We start from the raw sequence: 23,618 nt of genomic DNA on the forward strand, positions 1-23,618 counted from the left end.
GATTCTCTGCCCACTACCAAGTGATTCTCTGGTCACTACCTAGTGATTCTCTTCCCACTACCTAGTGATTCTCTGTTCTCTGCTCACTACCTAGTGATTCTCTGCCCACTACCTAGTGATTCTCTGCCCACTACCTAGTGATTCTCTGCCCACTACCTAGTGATTCTCTGCCCACTACCTAGTGATTCTCTGCCCACTACCTAGTGATTCTCTGCCCACTACCTAGTGATTCTCTGCCCACTACCTAGTGATTCTCTGCCCACTACCTAGTGATTCTCTGCCCACTACCTAGTGATTCTCTCCTCACTACCTAGTGATTCTCTGCCCACTACCTAGTGATTCTCTGCTCACTACCTAGTGATTCTCTGCCCACTACCTAGTGATTCTCTGCCCACTACCTAGTGATTCTCTGCCCACTACCTAGTGATTCTCTGCCCACTACCTAGTGATTCTCTGCTCACTACCTAGTGATTCTCTGCCCACTACCTAGTGATTCTCTGCCCACTACCTAGTGATTCTCTGCCCACTACCTAGTGATTCTCTGCCCACTACCTAGTGATTCTCTGCTCACTACCTAGTGATTCTCTGCCCACTACCTAGTGATTCTCTGCCCACTACCTAGTGATTCTCTGCCCACTACCTAGTGATTCTCTGCCCACTACCTAGTGATTCTCTGCCCACTACCTAGTGATTCTCTGCCCACTACCTAGTGATTCTCTGCCCACTACCTAGTGATTCTCTGCCCACTACCTAGTGATTCTCTGCTCATGACTAGATTTTTTTATTTATTTAACTAGGTAAGTCAGTTAAGAACTAATTCTTATTTACAATGACGGCCTGCCCCGGCCAAACCCTCCCCTAACCCGGACGATGCTGGGCCAATTGTGCACCGCCCAATGGGACTCCCGATCAGGGCCGGTTGTGACACAGCCTGGGATTAAACCAGGGTCTGTAGTGACGCCTCTAGCACTGCGATGCAGTGCCTTAGACCGCTGCGCCACTCAGGAGCAAGTGATTACCTAGTGATTCCTCTGCTCATTGCCTAGTGATTCCTCTGCTCATTGCCTAGTGATTCCTCTGCTCATTGCCTAGTGATTCCTCTGCTCATTGCCTAGTGATTCCTCTGCTCATTGCCTAGTGATTCCTCTGCTCATTGCCTAGTGATTCCTCTGCTCATTGGTTACCTTGTGATTCCTCTGTCTTGAAGACCCTGAAGAGGCGGGTGGCCATGAAGCCAAACTCCCTCTCACAGGCATCAGACAGGGTGGCTATCATCTCTGCCAGGCTGGTCTCCCCTCCCACACTGGACAGACGGTTGTAGTCAGTGAACAGGAACCTGCAACAGTGAAGGGGTGGACATTAAATAATCGGTCAAACACAAACTACAACTTATAAAGGTACATGACGGGCAGGACATGGGTGGTTTGTGTGTGTGTGTGTGTGTACCTAACGGGCAGAGCGCGGGTGGTCTGCTCTGGCAGGTCAGGGGGGTTGACAAACATCAGTTTGAGTAGCAGCTCCAGGTAACCGATGTGTCGGGCCAAGCGGGTACTTATCACCCACGCCCAGCTCCAGTTCTCACCCTCTCGACGACTGCCGAAATACACCACCACTACACAGAGAGGGAAACTGTTATCTCCTAACTGGATCATTAAAAGCCGCCTCCACTACAAAACAAAGGAAGACAAACAGAGTTACTGCGCCAAACTCTTACTGTGTCATTGAAAGTGTTTGGAAAAGCCAGAGAGACAGACAGTTAGAATGAGCTCTTGCTGTGTCATTGTGTGGCCAATTGTGCACCGCCCTATGGGATTCCCAATCACGGATGGTTGTGATAGCCTGGAATCAAACCAGGGTATGTAGTGACGCCTCTAGCACCGAGATGCAGTGCCTTAGACCGCTGCGCCACTCGGAAGCATAGGCTACGGGATCCTCGGGACGTCGCTAGCCTAAACCTAACCTTAACCATAGCCCTTACCCAACTTTAACTTTGCTTAACCATTTTACATTTCATCGTCAATGGGGGTAGGGATGTACCAATGATCACGGATAGCAACGACTACTAGACCATAGAAAATGGATGACAGAGTGACGGTCTCACCGAAGCAGACATAGAGCAAGGCCAGCAGGCTGAGGGAGACAGCGATGGCTAGCTTGGGGTCGACGGTGAAGCCCAGGACCAGAGCTACAGAACCACACAGCAGCAGTGACATGAACCCCACCAGCCAGGAGAACTGGAACAACGGCTCCACCTGCTGGCCAGCAAACGTCTTCATCTCATCTGAAGAGAGGAAGGAGATGAAAGGAGGATAAAGATACTTATGAGATTGTAGGTTCATTTGTAAAACTCAATCTTATAAGTATCTGATAAAATAATCTGTTAATATTAAATCCAGGCACCACAGGCTAAAATGACATGTTTTGCCTCTACTTATGAATTTTGAGATTGTTTGGTATTTTGAACCATTAATAAAAAGTAAAAGTAAAAACAACAATGTCAAATAGTAAAAACAACAATGTCAAAATGTTGATGATCCATTATTTCAAACCACTACATTAAATCACACACAATTTAAAAAGCCCATCTCATAGAGAATGTAACAAACTGGACTATATATATAGTAACTTACTTTGAAGAGATGGTGATTGGGTCTAAATAGCTGTTTGGTGTTTCTAAGTCTAAATTCAGTGTACTTGTCTTTAACTGCCATTTCCTGGAAGTCAGACGTTTCCTACACGCCAACTCGTGTTTCTCAGCCTCGGAAGCATCTGCATTCACCAAATGTTGCGTGGTTATCCTTAAACTTATTATTCAGACATATACATAGGGAATTGTTGATACATTGTCAAATTTCTACTCTACATGACATTTTCTTCAGAAAAATCTGCCAAAAATGAATTTTACATACCTTTCTATAGTATTTTACAGGTATAAATAAGTATTTCTACTCAATATGTAACGTATAAGTCAGGTCCTGGAGTATCTTAAGCAATGTTAACCATTTTAATATAGGCCGACTTCCTCCAGAGTCCAGAAAAATGGATTTGTGTGATATGCAAATATGCACATTTAATTTGCACATTTGTAAACAATTTTTCAGATTTTTTTGTTTGCATTGCTTGTTGAAGTTTGGTTGCATTATTGCATTGTTAAAGTACAGTATGTAACGTACAGTATGTATAGTTGAAGTTGGAAGTTTACATACACCTTAGCCAAATACATTTAAACTCAGTTTTTCACAATTCCTGCCATTTAATCCTAGTAAAAGTCCCCTGTCAGTTAGGTTCACCACTTTATTTTAAGAATGTGGAATGTCAGAATAAGAGTTGAGAGAATGAATTATTTCAGCATTTATTTATTTCATCATATTCCCAGTGGGTCAGAAGTTTACATACACTCAATTAGTATTTGGTAGCATAGCCTTAAATTGTTTAACTTGGGTCAAATGTTTTGGCTAGCCTTCCACGAGCTTCCCACAATAAGTTGGGTGAAATTTGGCCCATTCCTCCTGACAGAGCTGGTGAAACTGAGTCAGGTTTGTAGGCCTCCTTGCTCACACAAGCTTTCAGTTCTGCCCACAAATGTTCTATGGGATTGAGGTCAGGGCTTTGTGATAGCCACTCCAATACCTTTCTTGTCCTTAACCAATTTTGATACAACTTTGGAAGAATGCTTGGGGTCATCGTCCATTTGGAAGACCCATTTGCAACCAAGCTTTAACTTCCTGACTGATGCCTTGAGATGTTGCTTCATTATATCCACATAATGTTCCTTCCTCATTATGCCATCTATTTTGTGAAGTGCACCAGTCTCTCCTGCAGCAAAGCACCCCCACAACATGATGCTGCCACCCCCATGCTTCACAGTTGGGATGGTGACCTTCGGTTTGCAAGCCTTCTCCTTTTTCTTCCAAACATAACGATGGTCATCATGGCCAAACAGTTCTATTTTTGTTTCATCACACCAGAGGACATTTCTCCAAAAAGTACGATCTTTGTCCCCATGTGCAGTTGCAAACCGTAGTCTGGCTGTTTTATGGCGGTTTTGGAGCAGTGGCTTCTTCCTTGCTGAGCGGCCAATCAGGTTATGTCAATATAGGATTCGTTTTACTGTGGATATAGATACTTTTGTACCGGTTTCCTCCAGCATCTTCACAAGGTCCTTTGCTGTTGTTCTGGGATTGATTTGCACTTTTCGCACCAAAGTACGTTCATCTCTAGGAGACAGAATGCGCCTCCTTCCTGAGTGGTATGACGGCTGCTTGGTCCCATGGTGTTTATACTTGCGTACTATTGTTTGTACAGATGAAGGTGGTACCTTCAGGCGTTTGGAAATTGCTCCCAATGATGAACCAGACTTGTGGAGGTCTACAATTTATTTTCTAATTTCTTTTGATTTTCCCATGATGTCAAGCAAAGAGGCCCTGAGTTTGAAGGTAGGCCTCCAATTGACTCAAATGATGTCAATTAGCCTATCAGAAGCTTCTAAAGCCATGACATCTTTTTCTGACATTTTCCAAGCTGTTTAAAGGCACAGTCAACTTAGGGTATGACCCACTAGAATTGTGATACAGTGAAAGTGAAATAAGTGAAGTGAAATAATCTGTCTGTAAACAATTGTTGGAAAAATGACTTATGTCATGTACAAAGTAATGTCCTAACCGACTTGCCAAAACTATAGTTTGTTAACAAGAAATTTGTGGAGTGGTTGAAAAATGAGTTTTAATGACTCCAACCTAAGTGTATGTAAACTTCCGACTTGAACTGTACATACAATTCACTAAATCACAATTCCAGTGGGTCAGAAGTTTACATACACATACAACTGTACCTAGTCTGGTAATTGTGTTGGAGAACGTTCTGTTCGCCAACACAAAAACATTTACTCTATTAGGGTGTGATGCCTGGCCTTAACAGCTATCTTATTATTAACACGTATAACATATTTTTAACATATCATTATTTTTATGATTGACAGTTGAGCTCTGTTCTATTTGAGCAGTATAATAAACGCTTAGACTCTTGTATAGAAGTGAGTGGAGCCTTGACAAGAGGACTGCCTAGTTCCTTACCCTCCAGTTTCTTGAGCAAGAAAGACTTGCCGCTGCCCCACTGGGCGTACAGGCCCACACAGATGGGTGGCTGCATGGTGGGCTCACTGAGAATGTCAGCCAGGGCACTGCTGTACAGGTCATAACCCAGCATGTCCCCATCAGACTCAGTAGGGGACAGGTGTCCTGGGAGGGACACATAGAAAGATAGGATGAGGTTAGTCAACACAGTTCTAGATGAGAGTACATACAGTGTATAATTTGTGTGTACCAATTTTCTTTGTCAATTTCTATACACCCTATCGTCCAGCAAAGGTTATAGCAGTTAGACTATAAAAGGAAAACCACCCCAAAACAATATTTTGGTATTTGTTTAATTAGTCCATTGTTGGCATAGTCCCAAAATGTTTTGCTTGTCAGCAATCAAGGTTTTATATATCTTGAAAAAGGCATTATTACAGGGATGATTTCTGTATTTTGAAAGTTACATACCTTGAAAACTTTCATTAGTCAACAATAGACTAAAGAAACAAATACCAAAAAGATTGTTTTGGGGTGGAATTTTCCTTTAACTGGCGAAAGTGACTGAGCTGCCGGAGAGTAAGGAAACTTACGGGCTCCAAAGATCTGGGTGAGGATGCTCTTCTGGTGGCTGCAGTCGATGTTGTAGGGGGTCTCGCCGGCCTTGTTGGGCCTGTAGAGCAGGCGGCCATCTTTAGGGTTACGAAGGAGGAGCTCTGCCAGTCTGCGGCTCCGCCCACGGATGGCAATGTGGAGGGGGGTGTCACCTCTCTAGAGAAAGACGGTTGGTATCCTTAATTTAAAGAGCGTTGCTCCCTTCGGTATCAACATTGGCTTCAGATCAAAGTCTTTCTTGTGATTTTGCTATTCATTGTAAATGTTTGTAGGCCTATGTAGCCAAATTGTATCGATGATCGTATGATATCCATTCATGTTTTTGGTATGTTATTTTTTATATCTGAGAATTAACCAATGATATCAGGCCACACCCGGCCATAATTACAGACACCTGTGTGTCCTTTGACACTGTACAACTAGTGACCCTCAGTGTTTGTCATTATACCCTGATGAAGACAGCTTGTCTGTCCAAACGTTGGTTATTAGGTTATTAAATTATTTCATCGGAGTTCCTAGAGTGTGTGGCTCTCCTTTTCTTTTTCCATGTATCAGATGGTAGACCTACTGTCTCTTCTGCCTTTAACAGATTACGTATCACTGGATCCTTTGATAAAGATGAGCAAAATAAAACATAAAATAAATAATATAGTTTATTATGTTCTCCAAAAAATTACTATTACAATTGCTCAGAGAGATTCTGTTTAACAATTAATACAAAAAAATCTAAAGAAGATAGTGGACCCGTTTTCAATACTCTAGCACCCTCCCCTTGCGAGAATAACGACACTGAGCCTTTTTCGCAAATGTTCCATGAGATTGGCTGAAACGTTGGGACCATTCCTCCAAACAGAATCTTTCCAAATCCTTGATAAAGTTTGTCTGCTCTTATGGACTACCCTCTTTAATTCAAACAAGAGGCTTTCAATTGGGTTCAAGTCCAGTAGCTGAGATGGCCATTGACAAATGTAGATACTTTTCTGCATATGCTTGTGTCCAAGTGGCCAAAAATATGTATTTTCATGTCATCTGACCATAGCACCGCCGGGAGGTTGATAAACGGCATTGGCACTTGGATTGGAACCGGTGCTATGTTTAATGACATGAAAATAGAGCTCTGGAAAGAAGCTGTATAGAGCAAAGGTCTAAGATCCCTCCCAATGTGTACAATCTCATTAAACATTTTAGAAAAATTTTCAGTATCAGTATTGAAACCAGGGGTGCCAATAATTTTTACCCCTCTCTTTTTGAGATTATTAGTTAAGCAATTCTATTAGTATAAAATAACAATTTCAACAACAAAAAATAGCACACAACATAGATCAGTATTTGTATTATTTATTTTATACAGTTCTTTGCTTATCAAATGGTGCCAATAATTATGGACTGTACATATACTCAGCAACTCAGCAAAAAAAGAAGAAATGCCTCTCACTGTCAACTGCGTTTATTTTCAGCAAACTTAACATGTGTGAATATTTGTATGAACGTAACAAGATTCAACAACTGAGACATAAACTGAACAAGTTCCACAGACATGTGACTAACATAAATGAAATAATGTGTTCCTGAACAAAGGGGGGGTCAAAATCAAAAGTAACAGTCAGTACCTGGTGTGGCCACCAGCTGCATTAAGTACTGCAGTGCATCTCCTCCTCATGGACTGCACCAGATTTGCGAGTTCTTGCTGTGAGATGTTACCCCACTCTACCACCAAGGCACCTGCAAGTTCCCAGACATTTCTGGGGGGGAATGGCCCTAGCCCTCACGGTCCAACCCAACAGGTCCCAGACGAGCTCAATGGGATTGAGATCCGGGCTCTTCACTGGCCATGGCAGAACACTGACATTCCTGTCTTGCAGGAAATCATGCACAAAACGAGCAGTATGGCTGGTGGCATTGTCATGCTGGAGGGTCATATCAGGATGAGCCTGCAGGAAGGGTACCACATGAGGGAGGAGTAGGTCTTCCCTGTAACACACAGCATTGAGATTGCTGGTTGTCATTGCAGGCACAGTCCGATGATGCTGTGACACACCGCCCCAGACCCTCCACCTCCAAATCGATCCCGCTCCAGAGTACAGGCCTCGGTGTAACACTCATTCCTTCGACAATAAACATGAATCCGACCATCACCCCTGGTGAGACAAAACCGCAACTTGTCAGTGAAGAGCACTTTTTGCCAGTCCTGTCTGGTCCAGCGACGGTGGGTTTGTGCCCATAGGCGACGTTGTTGCTGGTGATGTCTGGTGAGGACCTGCCTTACAAAAGGCCTACAAGCCCTCAGTCCAGCCTCTCTCAGCCTATTGCGGACAGTCTGAGCACTGATGGAGGGATTGTGTGTTCCTGGTTGTTGTTGCCATCCTGTACCTGTCCTGCAGGTGTGATGTTCGGATGTACCGATCCTGTGCAGGTGTTGTTACATGTGGTCTGCCACTGCGAGGCCAATCAGCTGTCCGTCCTGTCTCCCTGTAGCACTGTCTTAGGCGTCTCACAGTACGGACATTACCATTTATTGCCCTGGCCACATCTGCAGTCATGCCTCCTTGCAGCATGCCTAAGGCATGTTCACGCAGATGAGGAGGAACCCTGGGCATCTTTCTTTGGGTGTTTTTCAGAGTCTGTAGAAAGGCCTCTTTAGTGTCCTAAGTTTTCATAACTGTGACCGTAATTGCCTACCGTCTGTATGCTGTTAGTGTCTTAACGACTGTTCCACAGGTGCATGTTCATGAATTGTTTATGGTTCATTGAACAAGCATGGGAAACAGTGTTTAAACCCTTTACATTGAAGATCTGTGAAGTTATTTGGTTCTGAAAAAGGGACATTTCTTTTTTTTGCTGAATTTAAATATATACAGGGGTGAAAGTAAGGTGGTACGGTCCAGTACCTGGCAAAATAAATAGTGGGGGTACGCCGTGCCGGTAAAACATATCACAATTAATACAACATGCCCAAAAAAACAGGCTATAACACCATTAGGCTATAACACCATTAGGCTATAACACCATTATTTAACATTACTGCATGTCAGCCACATGAAACATTTGAAAATGGACTGGAAACCAGGTGGTGTACGTTCCACTGTGGTTTGAGTTAAAGTGGAGATGAGAGGCGAGACGCACGTGGACATGAGTGGCCGAGACCGAGGCGCGCGTGGACAACCGTGCATCAATTCAGGTTACAAGTGTAGGCCTAATGACAATCACAGAATGTCATTACAATACCTGCAGGTGTTTTGTAACTGATGTCTCTTTCCATTCAACAAATTTCAGATGCACAGCGCACTGTTGGGGTTTGGATGCTTAAATTATTTTGTGAGTGAAAGAATGTGCGCAGGAAGCCAACAGGAGCACCTTTGAATCTCTTAAGGATCAGACCCTTTTTTTTAAATGTTCACCTAAAATGACATACCCAAATCTAACTGCCTGCAGCTCAGGACCTGAAGCAAGGATATGCATATTCTTGATACCATTTGAAATGTAACAATTTCACAAAGCTTGTGGAAATGTGAAATGAATGGAGGAGAATAGAGTAGGAGAATATAAAACATTAGATCTGGTAAAAGATAATACAAAGGAAAAAAAGAAACCGGCACAATTTAGATTTTGGCCACTAGATGGCAGCAGTGTATCTGCATATTTTTAGACTGATCCAATAAACCATTGCATATCTGTTCAAAATGTTGTATCAAGACTGCCCAAATGTGCCTAATTGGTTTATTAATATAACACACATAACTGTGCACTCTCCTCAAACAATAGCATGGTATTCTTTCACTGTAATGGCTACAGTAAATTGGACAGTGCAAGTATTGAAGCTTTCTGCCCATATCAGACATGTCTATGTCCTGGGAAAAAACGTTTGTAACTTACAACCTCATGCTAATCACATTAGCCTACGTTAACTCAACCATCCTGCGGGGGGGACACCAATCCCGTAGAGGTTTTAAGTGAGTGTTTGACAAATCAGATGAATACATCATGACTAGTTGTGTTTATACCACATTAAAAGGCACAGGTGCCGTGAAGCTAGAGGAAGCAAAGCTTTCCCTAAAGTAAATTGAATTAAATTGCCAAAATTATTTAGCCTAATTAGCCTAATCCTGTCTATACTGAAATAAATACAATCATTTAAAATAGGCTACTACATGAGAAAGCATGATTTGGCCACAGAGGATCATTAGCTAAAAAATAAAATAAAATAAAAAAGACAAGTGGATTGTTTTAAACAGCATAGCCCACAATTTGCAAATACCAAATAGATGTTTGTTGAGTTGCGACTGTCAAAAGCAGAGAGACCCAGCCAGGCATATCTCAATATTTAAAAATATAAATTGCGGAAAAACGTTTTGGAAAGCAAAATCGCTATTGATAACAATGAAAACAATCCAATCTGTCTTTTAGTTATCAATATTCTTAACTTAATTGGCACTAGCGGAGAACATCGGCCATAACCCTGGTGAGTGTGCATATTCACTGTCTTTATCATTGGGTCAATGCTACTTCGTTTGTTTTTGGACAATCATTTCCTCCTCCGGGTTAGATGGACGTCATATTGTATTTGCGTCTCCCCTTTTCATAGGGCGATTATATGGATCAGACAACATTGTTTTTATTGATCTGTTTGTCAGCGTCAGCAGAGATGGCCACCCTGTAATTTTTAGAGTTGGCCTATTTAAAAAAATGCATGCGCGCACTTGAGTGTCCCGTACCAGTAAGAAATTAAATCTACTTTCACCCTTGTATGTACAGTGCATTCGGAAAGCACTCAGACCCATTCCCCTTTTCCACATTTTGTTACGTTACAGCGTTATTCTAAAATTGATTAAATAAAACATGTTTTCCTCATTAATCACTTCACACAATACCCCACAATGACAAAGCTTTTTAGAAATAATTACAAAAGTATTTAGACCCTTTGCTATGAGACTCGAAATTGAGCCCAGGTACATTCTGTTTCCATTGATCATTCTTGAGATGTTTCTACAACTTGATTGGAGTCCACCTGTGGTAAATTAAATTGATAGGACATGATTTGGAAAGGTACACACCTGTCTATATAAGGTCCCACAGTTGACAGTGTATGTCAGAGCAAAAACCAAGCCATGAGACCGAAGGAATTGTCCGTAGCGTTCTGAGACAGGATTGTGTCGAGGCACAGGTTTGGGGAAGGTGCCAAAACATGTCTGCAGCATTAAAGGTCCTCAAGAACACAGTGGCCTCCATCATTCTTAAATGGAAGAAGTTTGGAAGCACCAAGACTCTTCCTAGAGCTGGCCACCCGGCCAAACTGAGCAATCGGGGGACAAGGGCCTTGGTCAGGGAGGTGACAAAGAACATGATGGTCACTTTGACCGAGCTCTAGAGTTCCTCTGTGGAGATGGGAGAAACTTCCAGAAGGACAACCATCTCTGCAGCACTCCACCAATTAGGCCTTTGTGGTAGAGTGGTCAGACAGAAGCCACTCCTCAGTAAAAGGCACATGATAGCTCGCTTGGAGTATGCCAAAAGGCACCTAAAGGATTCTCCGAACATGAGAAACAAGATTCTCTGGCCTGATGAAACCAAGATTGAAAACTTTGGCCTGAATGCCAAGCGTCACATCTGGAGGAAACCTGGCACCATCCCTACGGTGAAGCATGGTGGTGGTGGTGGCAGCATCATGCTGTGGGGATGTTTTTCAGCGGCAGGGACTGGGAGTCATGATCGATGGAAAGATGAACGGAGCAAAGTACAGAGCGATCCTTGATAAAAACCTGCTCCAGAGCGCTCAGGACTTCAGACGAAGGTTCACCTTCCAACAGGACAATGACCCTAAGCACACAGCCAAGACAACGCAGGAACGGCTGAGCCCGGACTTGGAAAGACCTGAAAATAGCTGTGCAGCGACGGTCCCAATCCAACCTGACAGGGCTTGAGAGGATCTGCATAGAAAATTGGGAGAAACTCCCCAAATACAGGTGTGCCAAGCTTGTAGCGTCATACCCAAGAACTATTGAGGCTGCCAAAGGTGCTTCAACAAAGTACTGAGTAAAGGGTTTGAATATTTATGTAGATGTAATATTTCTAAAAGCTGTGTTCGAATACACATACTAACATACTGTATAATACATACTTAATTAGTATTTACATACTATTTAAGTATACTGTAAAAAAACATTATGCTTCCAGTTGAGCGTACTAGCGCTTCACCTGTCGACCGGAAGTTGATAACGTTGCTATGCAACCTCTCGCTAGCTTGTCAGCAAAACAAATTACTAGCTAGATATTTTACGACTTCGGGTGTGTTTGTAAATTTGATCTGGAGTGCCAGAGAGCGCTCAGAGTGTGCTCTGAGTGTTTGTAAATTCATAGCATTGTCAGATTGTCCGTTCGTAAATGTAGTGTACCACGGACACTCTTCTCTCATGTTTCTCTCATCTCTGTCAGGTGAGGGCATCAGGTGTGTCTTTTAGAGTAGTGGTGTCCTGCATTCTCAGCTTCATTACAGTAGTTGCATTTTCAATCATTTGAGAGGATAGGCTTGCTATTGTCACATGTTTTTTAAACTCTTAAAATGTCAGTTCCTTCCATGCATAGTATTTTCTGTTGGTCACTTCATTTTACTGTTTGGAATTAATTTAACCATTTGTTCACAAGTTTATGGCCGTTGGTTAGTCGGCAACAAAATTGACAAACATTTTCATCACTAGTGGTGAAACAATGTATTTTACCCGTTTTTTCAATGTTGGCTCATCGCTGCAACTCCCCGAGAGAGAGAGAGGCGAAGGTGGAGTCATGCGTCCTCTGAAATATTGTCCGCCTCCCGTGCTCCTTACCACCCACCAGCTTAACCCGGAAGCCAGCTGCACCAATGTGTCGGAAGAAACACAGTTCAACTGGCATCCGGGGTCAACCCGCAGGCACCCGGCCCGCCACAAGGAGTCACTAGAGTGCGATAAGCCAAGTAAAGCCCAACCGGTCAAACCCTCCCCTAAACCGGACAATGTTGGGCCAATTGTGCATTGTCCTATGGGACTCCCGACCACAGCCGGTTGTGGCATAGCCTGGCATATGAACCTGGGACCTAACGCCTCTATCACTCGGGAGGCCCGTGATGAACCATTCTTGATACACACTGGAAACTGTTGAGTATGAAAAACTCAGCAGTGTTGCAGTTCTTGACAAACTCAAAACGGTGCGCCTGGCACCTACTACCATACCCCGTTCCCAGGGGTCTTAAATCTGTCACCCTCTAAATGAAAAACATATACAATCCTTGTCTCAATTATCGAGGCTTAAAAATCCTTCTTTAACCTGGCTCCTTCCCTTCATCTACACTGATTGACATCAATTAGGGATCATAGACTGACCAGGTGAAAACTATGTCATGGAAAGAGCATGTTTTGTACACTCCGTGAAAATATTTAAGCACTAACGCCCGAGGAGGTGTGGTTTATGGCCAATATACCAAGGCTAAGGGCTGTTCTTATGCATGACGCAACATGGAGTGTATATTGTCCATATTTCACAAACCCCCAAGGTGCCTTATTGCTATTATAAACTGGCTACCAACGTAATTAGAACAGTAAAAATAAATGTTTTGTCATACCCGTGATATACCACAGCTGTCAGCCAATCAGCATTCAGGACTCAAACCACCCAGTTTATAATGTTAAGTAACCAAGCCGAGCTGTAATAGACTGGCCTGGTTACGCTTCCAACATAGTTTCTGAAACTGTGCTAGAAAGGACCATGTGGATAGAAAAAACCCAAGCCGCACAGTATGTCAGCCAATCAGCATTCAGGGCTCGAATCACCCAGTTTATAAAATGCTTTATATGGGTATAGACGTAAAAGAGGTGTACCTTGTCCACAGCAGACACCTTGGCTCCTTTGTCCAGCAGAAGCTCCACTATGTCAATGTTCCTCATCTTAGTAGCTTTGATCAGAGGGCTTTCTAAATCCTGACATCAGACCACATAAAAACAGGTGAGAAAGCTGTTGAAATAGAATAGGTGACTGTGTGTGTGTGCGTCTGGTGATAGTTGAGATATGGTTAGATTTACTGTACGGTGTTTTCTCTCACCTTGGTGCAGGTCTCTGTGTCGGGGTTGCACTGGAGGATATCTCTCACCATGGTGGCGTTGCCTTTCTCCACAGCCCAGTACAGGGCTGTCTTGTTGTCCTGCAGAAGGTGAGGTGGATTGCATTTACTGTCATCAATAATGTAGTATTGAATGTCTGTGTCCCCATCCCCTATATAGTGCACTCATTTTCATCAGAGCCCTATGGGCCCTGGTCAAAAGTAGTGCACTATACATACACGCAGTAGAGTGACATTTGGGACACAAGTTATGGGTCTCTGTAGCTCAGTTGGTAGAGCATGATAGTGGGTTCAATTAAATGTGTGCACGCATAACTGTAAATCACTTTGAATAAAAGCATCTGCTAAATGGAATACATACACACATATATTATATGAGTAGTCAGGCGTCAGACTCCCTACCTGTCCTCTGATGTCTATGTCAGCATATTTGTGCAGCAGAGCCCTCACTATCTCCACATGTCCTCCTCTCACTGCTCCGATAAGCACCGTGTCTCCACTCTGTACAACACACACACACACACAGGTCAGCACACAGCTTACACGACATCCACATCTCAATACAGCACTTATAATCCACAATCTGTGTGTGCACTCCCTAGCCCACCCTGTCTGGTATGTTGACGTAGGTGCCAGCATCCAGCAGGTCCTGTACTATCTCAGTATAGCCCTCCTTGGCAGCGATCATCAGGGCTGTGTTGCCGTCCTTGTCTGTCATGTTGACGTTAGGGTTCCTCTTCAGAAGCTCCTTCACCACCTCAGGGAAACCTCCCTTCACTGCCACGATCAGAGCTGTCATCGAGTTCTACAAGGGGGAGGGAGAAGATTGGAGGAAGATGTAGAGAAACAGAAGTACAGAGCCTTTCTCTATGACTTTAGACAGGTAATATAGTGAGAGGTGTAGACTGCAGAACAACAATGTTCATTAACATGTCTGTTCATTAGAACGTCTGTTCATTAGAACGGTTGTTCATTAGAACGTCTGTTCATTAGAACGTCTGTTCATTAGAACGTCTGTTCATTAGAACGTCTGTTCATTAGAACGTCTGTTCATTAGAATGTCTGTTCATTAGAATGTCTGTTCATTAGAATGTTTGTTCATTAGAATGTTTGTTCATTAGAATGTCTGTTCATTAGAATGTCTGTTCATTAGAATGTCTGTTCATTAGAATGTCTGTTCATTAGAATGTCTGTTCATTAGAATGTCTGTTCATTAGAATGTCTGTTCATTAGAATGTCTGTTCATTAGAATGTTTGTTCATTAGAATGTTTGTTCATTAGAATGTTTGTTCATTAGAATGCCTGTTCATTAGAATGTCTGTTCATTAGAATGCCTGTTCATTAGAATGTCTGTTCATTAGAATGCCTGTTCATTAGAATATCTGTTCATTAGAATGTTTGTTCATTAACATGATATTGTATTTCTGTGGCGTAGAGACATACCGCCCCCTCCTGGTCGACATCGGCTCCATTCTCCAGCAGGTGCATCACACAGTCAAAATTGCCCTTCCTGGCTGCCCAGATCAGAGGGGTGGTACCATACTGAGAGAGAAAGACACACAGGGTTATCCATACTGGCACAGGTCCCTATTTCTGGCCAAACTGGGGCACCACTAACCCAGTGGGCCACCATAAACCCAAATGTTGGCATTGCCCAGCCATGCGTCCCAATCAGTTGTCTCACCTTGTCAGAGCAGTTGACCTTGGCTCCGTTCTCCAGCAAGACCTGGACGATCTCAGCATGACCTCTGCCTGCTGCCCAGATGATGGGGTACACACTGTATTGCTGATGAGGAAGACAGAGAGTCAGAGGCACTTAGTCAATGGCTGGATAGATGGGGATGTGACGTACTGCATCTCCTTAGCCATGAGGGTTTATGAATGACAAGTATAGGAACGCCATTAACCGTGTGAGTAATACGACATGAATAATTATTTGATTGACTGCCATTACCTGCCCAGTAGTGTTGGGGTTGGCTCCGTTCTCAAGGAGAACCTCGGTTACCTCCACGCGGCCTTTATAGGCAGCCCACATGAGGGCCGTCCAGCCTCCCTACAGAACAACATCAATTACTGTACACAAACACATTCCTGCACATATTACACTACCTTCAAGTACATTGAATAGCTCTGTGTTTTTATTGAAAACACTAACTGAAGTGGACTGGAACAAGCATAGAAATCAAGTTCATACAATCACCAAAACATTATAGCTTATTACTGATTGTGGCCAGTTTAACTTATTGAGTGTCTCAGCATGTCCCTGTGCCCTATGTAAGCGCTGCTGAGATAGGACTGTACAGTATAATATGCAGTACCAGTCAAAAGTTGGAACACCTACTCATTCAAGGGTTTTTCTTGATTTTTACTATTTTCTACATTGTAGTACAATAGTGAATACATCAAAACTATGAAATAACACATGGAATCATGTAGTAACCAAAAAAGTGTTAAACAAATCCAAATATATTTTATACTTGATTTTCTTCAAAGTAGCCACCCTTTGCCTTGATGACAGCTTGCACTCTTGGCATTCTCTCTACCAGCTTCATGAGGTAATCACCTGGAATGCTTTTCCAACAGTCTTGAAGGAGTTCCCACATATGCTGAGCACTTGTTGGCTGCTTTTCCTTCACTCTGCAGTCCAACTCGTCCCAAACCATCTCAATTGGGTTGAGATCGGGTGATTGTGGAGGCCAGGTCATCTGATGCAGCACTCCATCACTCTCCTTCTTGGTCAAATAGCCCTTACACAGCCTGGAGGTGTGTTGGATCATTGTCCTGTTGAAAAACAAATGATAGTCCCACTAAGCGCAAACCAGATGGGATGGCTTATCGCTACGGAATGCTGTGGTAGCCATGCTGGAATTCTAAATAAATCACAGACAGTGTCACCAGGAAAGTACCCCCACACCTCTTCCTCCATGCTTCACGGTGGGAACCACACATGCAGAGATCATCCGTTCACCTACTCTGCGTCTTAAAAATCTCATCACACTCATAAGACCAAAGGACAGATTTCCACCGGTCTAATGTCCATTGCTCGTGTTTCTTGGCCCAAACAATGCTCTTCTTCTTCTTCTTGTTGGTGTCCTTTAGTAATGGTTTCTTTGCAGCAATTCGACCATGAAGGCCTGATTCACGCTGTCTGCTCTGAACAGTTGATGTTGAGATGTGTCTGCTACTTGAACTCTATGAAGCATTTATTTGGGCTGCAATCTGAGGTGCAGTTAAAACTAATGAACTTATCCTCTGCAGCAGAGGTAACTCTGGGACATCCTTTCGTGCAGCTGTCCTCGTGAGAGCCAGTTTCAACATGGCGCGTGATGGTTTTTGCGACTGCACTTGAAGAAACTTCCAAAGTTCTTGAAATTTCCGGATTGACTGACCTTCATGTTAAAGTAATGATGGACTGTCGTCTCTCTTTGTTATTTGAGCTGTTCTTGCCATAATATGGACTTGGTCTTTTACCAAATAGGGCTATCTTCTGTATACCCTACCATGTCACAACACAACTGATTGGCTCAAATGCACTAAGGAAAGAAATTCCACAAATTAACAAGGCACACCTGTTAATTTAAATGCATTCTATACCTTTGAAGAATCTCAAATATAAAATATATTTTGATATGTTTAACACTTTTGTTTACTACATGATTCCATGTGTTATTTCATAGTTTAGATGTCTTCACTATTATTCTAAATGTAGAAAATAGTAAAAATGAAGATAAACCCTGGAATGACTGGTACCGTAGCCAATTAAACAACCAAAACACTGCTATTACTTAGGGGTTGTGGCCAATCAAACAGGTATCTCACCATGTCTCGGTGCTCTATGTAAGCACTGCTTTCTAACAGCTCCTTCACCACCTCTACATGGCCTTCCTTAGCAGCACAGATCAGAGCAGACCAGCAGTCCTGAGGGAGAGAGAATAGCACATCACACCGGTCACCATGGAGACAACGGTGTCTACCGTTACCATGGAGACATCAGGCAGAGTTCACAATGATTGGCACGTTCATGATGATTGTTATAATGAAGTCAACGGCCTTGAAATGAACGGGAACAAAGACGGAGAGGGTTTATGATCCATCTATCATACCACATCATCCAGGTTAACATTGGCTCCTCTCCTGATGAGCTCCTGTACAATCTCAATACTGCCCTGCTCCGAAGCCAGCATCAGGGGTGTCTGACCATTCTGTTAGGGAGGGAGGAAAAAGGCATGCATTTTGAAAGACATACTAGAAACACAATGAACAATATTTCTTCGTACAATAATATACCCAATCTTCCCATTTATCTTCAACAGACGCTTCTCTAAGCTATATTTCACCTTTATTAGACTGTGTCCCCCAAATGGCACCCTATTCCGTATATAGGGCACTACTTTTGAACAGGGCCCATTGGGCTCTGATCAATAGTAGCACACTATATAAGGGATAGGGTGCCATTTGGGACGCAACCTATATATAATAACTATAGATAGATTAGTATACCTGTAGGCCTATTAGATAGTATGAGGATACTCACGTCACTCCTGCCGTCCACCTCCTTGAACTTGTCCAGGTGGGCCTTGAGCGCTGCCAGGTTCTCCTCCTCCACGTAGCCGAAGAGGTTCTGGATGGCCAGAGTGGTCATCTTAATGGAGGTGGTGGTGTCCATGGCTGCAGCTACTTCCCCTCAACACCACAGCACCTGCATGGGGAGAGATCATGGAAATAGAACGCTTTACTAACACTTTACCTATGGCATGGGCACACACAAAATGGCTGCCAAACCACACATTATGGCATCACTGACTTGATTGGGGATTCCGTTCTACTCACCCTAGTTCTATGGGAGAGACACAGGACAGAAGGGATGTTAGGGTGGGATAACACTGGTGGGAAGGCATGGGATGCTAACAACATTGTAATAGACACTTTATATAGCTTTGCACCAATAACAGCAAAAAACATGCTTTTCCCTCACTAGTTATAGACTAACTTTCATTTATAAAAGGCTAGGTTATGCTATATTTGGAGTTTGATTAAAAATCAGTATGAAACAGTGAATGTGTGAGAAAGAGCTAGAACAGAGGACATAGCCTAGTTATCTGACCCTGGCAACCAGCAAGTGGGTCGACTACTGTGTGGGTGTCGGTCGACTCACTCCAGTGCTATCTGGCTCCTGCAGCACAGGGGTGTGGGCCTAGCTATCTCCTGACATTTAAAGAGCATCAGACTCAGAGAATTAAGCCAGCGCCAGATTTCAATGTGCCACTCACTCACTGCTTTGGGGACAGGATTGTCACCTAGGCAGGCAGCCACAGCAGCGAGTTGAAAGAGATATTTGGTTTATTAGTGGCCTCCTGGCTGCTATCATCGTCTGACATATACAGTATTTATCTTCTCACTCAGAGAATAGCCTCTTCTTGGCAATGCTTTGTGTACACACAGTCTTCTTCCTATTTTACAGGCACACAAAATGGCAGCTAGTCTAATTTGTTTTTTTTTGTGCTTTGCTGTTATTGGCGCTAGGGTATATAAAGTGCTATTGCATTGTAATTACCCATTTGCTTATGGCATAGTTAAAATATATATTTTAGCCTAGGTCATACTATAAATTCATACGTAAACACCAATGGCATAAAAATATAACCAAAAATGTATTGCAAAGAATTAAGCCATAAGGCACGGGGGGGTGTGGTATATGGCCAATATACCGCGGCTAAGGGCTGTTCTTAAATACGACGCAACACGGAGAGCCTGGATACAGCCCTTAGCCATGGTATATTGGCCATATACCACAAACCCCCAAGGTGCCTTATTGCTATTATAAACTGGTTACCAAAGTAATTAGAGCAGTAAAAATAAATGTTTTGTCATACCCGTTGTATATGGCTGTCAGCCAATCAGCATTTAGGGCTCTAACCACCCAGTTTATAATCACATATTTACACCTATTCACACAGGCTCTTTGAGACAGATTTATAGACTAGCTGGCTAAGTGATGTCTACCTGTAACCATTAACTCAAGTTTATTAATCATCATCCATAATGTGTTCCTCTAGAAAACTGGCCCGTTTTAGGACAGTAACTACATTCCTATCCAACACAATACAAGCACAGACAATATAAGCTTACAATTCAGTCAGCCAGCCAAGCCTATGACCTTAACATGGGTGTGGGCGTCGGTCAGTCAAGCCACAAAAACAAACCCCTTCTGTGTGACATGAAAAGAATGACTAGATTAAGTAGCCTGGTCCTGTCGGCAGGCTGACAGCCAGTTAAAAGCATTCCTTCCATCCCCACAGAGCAGAGTGCAGCACAAGCCCTCCAGCATTCCACCTCACGTCACTACCTATTGCAGCAACACAACAGCTGAAAGCAGCCACAAAGAAAAGAAAGTGGAGGCAAGGCAGCTAAACATCAAAACACATCGCCGTGTGCTGCACTGCTGCCAATGCCATTAACCTGTCGGCTGTCGCATACAGACAGGACATAGCGCAATAATTACATTGACACAACCGAGCAATCTTACCTATGGGAATAATAGTGTTCTCTCTGTGGGTTGTTTTTGCCTGCTGTCTCTTCGCTCTGCAATTTATGCCTCCACATACACTGGTCCTGGCCAGCCTTATTGACTAGGCTATTCCCCCTGGCTGTGGCTGCTGATATTGAATTATGCATGAGGATGAGGTACCACCCAGCCTCTCTGGCACATGCTCAGAGGACAGGGAACAGTGGAGAAAAACAGGCTCAATATAGGCCAGCAGCACCACTGACCTAGAGACTAATATCAAAAATATTTGATAAAGCCCTTATTACATCAGCAGTTAGTATTGGTAACTTCATTAATATGATGTAGGCCTAGTATGAGGAGGGTTGGAACCTGACCTTCCCTTCTATCTGTGGTATGCAACAAATATAGGCCTAGATGGAACAGCTATAGTACAGTATCTGTGGTATGCAGTGAATATGAAAGGGATAAGTAGACTAGGCTATAGGTCAAAATATGGAACTACTGCACTGTCTCTGTTGTCTGTTCAGACAGGGCTATCTATTTATGTGTTGTGCTTCTCTGTACCAAAGCAAAAGTACTGAAAAATAAACATACAGAAATGACATCTGTGCAAGCTTGGTTGTTGCTGACTAAACTCAACTCCACGATTTACAAAGTTGTTGAGCGGCAACTAGAGTGGGCAGGGTTTTTAAATGTGGGATTTACATCAAAATGATGCATAGTTTATGCATACTCCGTGTGTGCAGTGACACCGCTTTTTGCTTTGATAAGATGCATTAGATTAGGCTACACCATCATCATCACCATTAGGATGTAGAAATAAATGACTTGTTCAACAAATAGGGGCTGCTACCAATCATTGCCTGCTACTAGCTACCTACAAGAGAAGGTTGTAATTGCGGCACGCAATTCAGGGCGTTCCTGTATGTGGGCATTCCTGAATCTGCCGGAACCCCTCATTATATACTACATGATCAAAAGTATGAGGACACCTGCTCGTCGAACATCTCATCCCAAAATCACAGACATTAATATGGAGATGGTCCCTCCTTTGCTGCTATAACAGCATCCACTCGCCTGGGAAGGCTTCTAACTAGATGTTGGAACAGTGCTGCGGGGACTTGCTTCCATTCAGCCAAAAGAGCATTAGTGAGGTTGGGTACTGATGTTGGGCTATTAGCCCTGGCTTGCAGTTGGCGCTCCTATTCATCCCAAAAGGTGTTTAATAGGGTTGAGGTCAGGGCTCAATTATTTTATTTATTTAACTAGGAAATTCAGTTAAGAACAAATTCTTATTTTACAATGACGGCCTATCCCGGCCAAACCCTCACCTAACCTGGACAACACTGGGCCATTTGTGCACTGCTCAACGGGACTCCTGATTACGGCCAGTTGTGATACAGCCCGGGATCGAACCAGGGTATCTAGTGACGCCTCTAGGATTGAGATGCAGTGCCGTAGACCGCTGCGCCACTCGGGAGTAGGCCAGTCAAGTTCTTCCACACTGATCTCGACAAACCATTTCTGTATGGACCTTGCTTTGTGCACGGGTGCATTGTCATGCTGAAACAGGAAAGGGCCTTCCCCAAGCTGTTGCCACAAAGTTGGAAGCACAGAATTGTCTAGAATGTCATTGTATGCCAAGTTAAGATTTCCCTTCACTGGAACTAAGGGGTCTAGCCCGAACAGTGAAAAACAGCCCCAGACCATTATTTCTCCTCCACAAAACTTCTCAGTTGACACTATGCATTGGGGAAGGTAGCGTTCTCCTGGATCCACCAAAAACCCAGATTTGTCCGTCGGACTGCGAGATGGTGAAGCGTGATTCATCAAGTTTCCACTGCTCCCGAGTCCAATGGCGGGGAGCTTCACACCACACCAGCCAACGCTTGTGCAGGTGTACGGCTGCACGGCCATGGAAACCCATTTCCGGAAGCTCCAGATTAAAAGTTATTGTGGTGACGTTGCTTCCAGAGGCAGTTTGGAATTCGGTAGTAAGTTTTGCAACCGAGGGCAGCACTAGACGGTCCCGATCTGTGAGCTTGTGTAGCCTACCACTTCGAGGCTGAGCCGTTGTTGTTCCTAGACCTTTCCACTTCACAATAACAGCACTTACAGTTGACTGGGGCAGCTCTAGCTGGGCAGAAATTTGACGAACTGACTTTTGGAAAGTTGGTATCCTACGCCAGTGTCATGTTGAAAGTCACTGAGCTCTTCAGTAAGGCCATTCTACTGCCAATGTTTGTCTATGGAGATTGCATGGCTGTGTGCTCGATTTTATACACCTGCCAGCAATGTGTGTGGCTGAAATAGCCAAATATTTACTTTGTATATATAGTGTACTTCTTTCGGTTAAAAATTGTCAGTAAATTTTTAAGCTAGGACTGGAGGGAGGCATGGGCACTCCAGTACAGTAAGTGGCATTAATGCCTAATATCGTTGGATGCCAGCCGCCAATAAACCCCACAGAAGAAAGGGCAGGGGTGACAACGGTAGCTAGCTGTAGACAGTGTCCTTCGCCCCCGCCTGTCAGGCACGGTTTTCCTGCAGTTCTGTTAACGACGGAGTTCATGCAGCAACCAATGGGATGCTTGAGGGTAGGCGTTCCTGCAGATGAAGGAATGCCCACATACAGGAACGCCCAGAATTGTGGGCTGCACTTCCACACTATCGAACTACAACGTAACAAGCGGACAACCTTGGTACCGTTACAGTAGCTAGCAAGTGAATAATACGATAGCTAGCTCATTTCAATTATCAACAACATTTAGATCTAGCTATCAGCTATTTATTTGGCTTGCCATATCGAATGTTAACTAAACCATCGACTGTCAGCTAGCTTAACGTTAGATCGCACGACATATCACATCTTCTGAAATAAAAATAAGAATATTTCCGTGCCTGACTGCGACCATTATTGATTGCAGTATTTTGAATAAAATGGCAATGATCATAATTAAACATCTGTTTAAAAGCGAATATGACATTTGCTAGACGACTGCAGTTTTTAACGTTAGCAAGCAGTCAGACAATAACATTCAGATGTGCTCGAGCTGTCAATCAAACGCCATCTATCAAAGGAGGGCACATTTCGATGCTTATACGTGAGAAACGGCAATTCACAGTGACATACCTTTTAATAAAACGAATATAAATGTTCCACACTTCGGTGTTGTCTTCTCAATCCTCGCCTTATATGCGTGTAGTGCTCACAGGCTAGTCCCCATCCTCGACAACAGCCATTTTAGTGGACCAGAAAAACACAGCACTTACTAGGGGGACTTCCTCCCCGCTGTCCGTCAAATCATCTTCTACCCGCCTACAAACTGTGACGTGT

General features: G+C 43.5%; 1 protein-coding gene across 11 annotated transcripts in view; it reads right to left on the reverse strand.

Moving 5' to 3' along the window:
- LOC110529441 (kinase D-interacting substrate of 220 kDa B) overlaps positions 1 to 23,618 on the reverse strand; it is a 52,070-nt gene extending 28,452 nt beyond the window's left edge. For 5 of the 11 annotated variants that reach the window (XM_090242619.1, XM_090242617.1, XM_090242613.1 and 2 more), the window contains exons 1-16: positions 20,300 to 22,337; positions 18,308 to 18,472; positions 17,877 to 17,975; positions 17,593 to 17,691; positions 15,728 to 15,826; positions 15,458 to 15,559; positions 15,217 to 15,315; positions 14,381 to 14,578; positions 14,176 to 14,274; positions 13,756 to 13,854; positions 13,535 to 13,633; positions 5,666 to 5,843; positions 5,073 to 5,237; positions 2,102 to 2,281; positions 1,447 to 1,612; positions 1,185 to 1,336 (exon numbers count right to left, since the gene is read on the reverse strand). In XM_090242619.1, coding sequence (XP_090098745.1) covers positions 1,185 to 1,336; positions 1,447 to 1,612; positions 2,102 to 2,281; positions 5,073 to 5,237; positions 5,666 to 5,843; positions 13,535 to 13,633; positions 13,756 to 13,854; positions 14,176 to 14,274; positions 14,381 to 14,578; positions 15,217 to 15,315; positions 15,458 to 15,559; positions 15,728 to 15,826; positions 17,593 to 17,691; positions 17,877 to 17,975; positions 18,308 to 18,439 — 1,966 coding nt within the window. In that variant the 5' untranslated portion in view covers positions 18,440 to 18,472; positions 20,300 to 22,337. Of the gene's footprint in view, positions 1 to 1,184; positions 1,337 to 1,446; positions 1,613 to 2,101; positions 2,282 to 5,072; positions 5,238 to 5,665; positions 5,844 to 13,534; positions 13,634 to 13,755; positions 13,855 to 14,175; positions 14,275 to 14,380; positions 14,579 to 15,216; positions 15,316 to 15,457; positions 15,560 to 15,727; positions 15,827 to 17,592; positions 17,692 to 17,876; positions 17,976 to 18,307; positions 18,473 to 20,299; positions 22,338 to 23,414 lie in introns of those variants that run through there. The other 6 variants (XM_090242618.1, XM_090242616.1, XM_036984823.2 and 3 more) reach the window with 2 other exon arrangements.

The sequence above is a fragment of the Oncorhynchus mykiss genome, chromosome 8 (genome assembly GCF_057628025.1).
Source record: "Oncorhynchus mykiss isolate SJ-2025 chromosome 8, ASM5762802v1, whole genome shotgun sequence".
Lineage (NCBI taxonomy): Eukaryota > Metazoa > Chordata > Actinopteri > Salmoniformes > Salmonidae > Oncorhynchus > Oncorhynchus mykiss.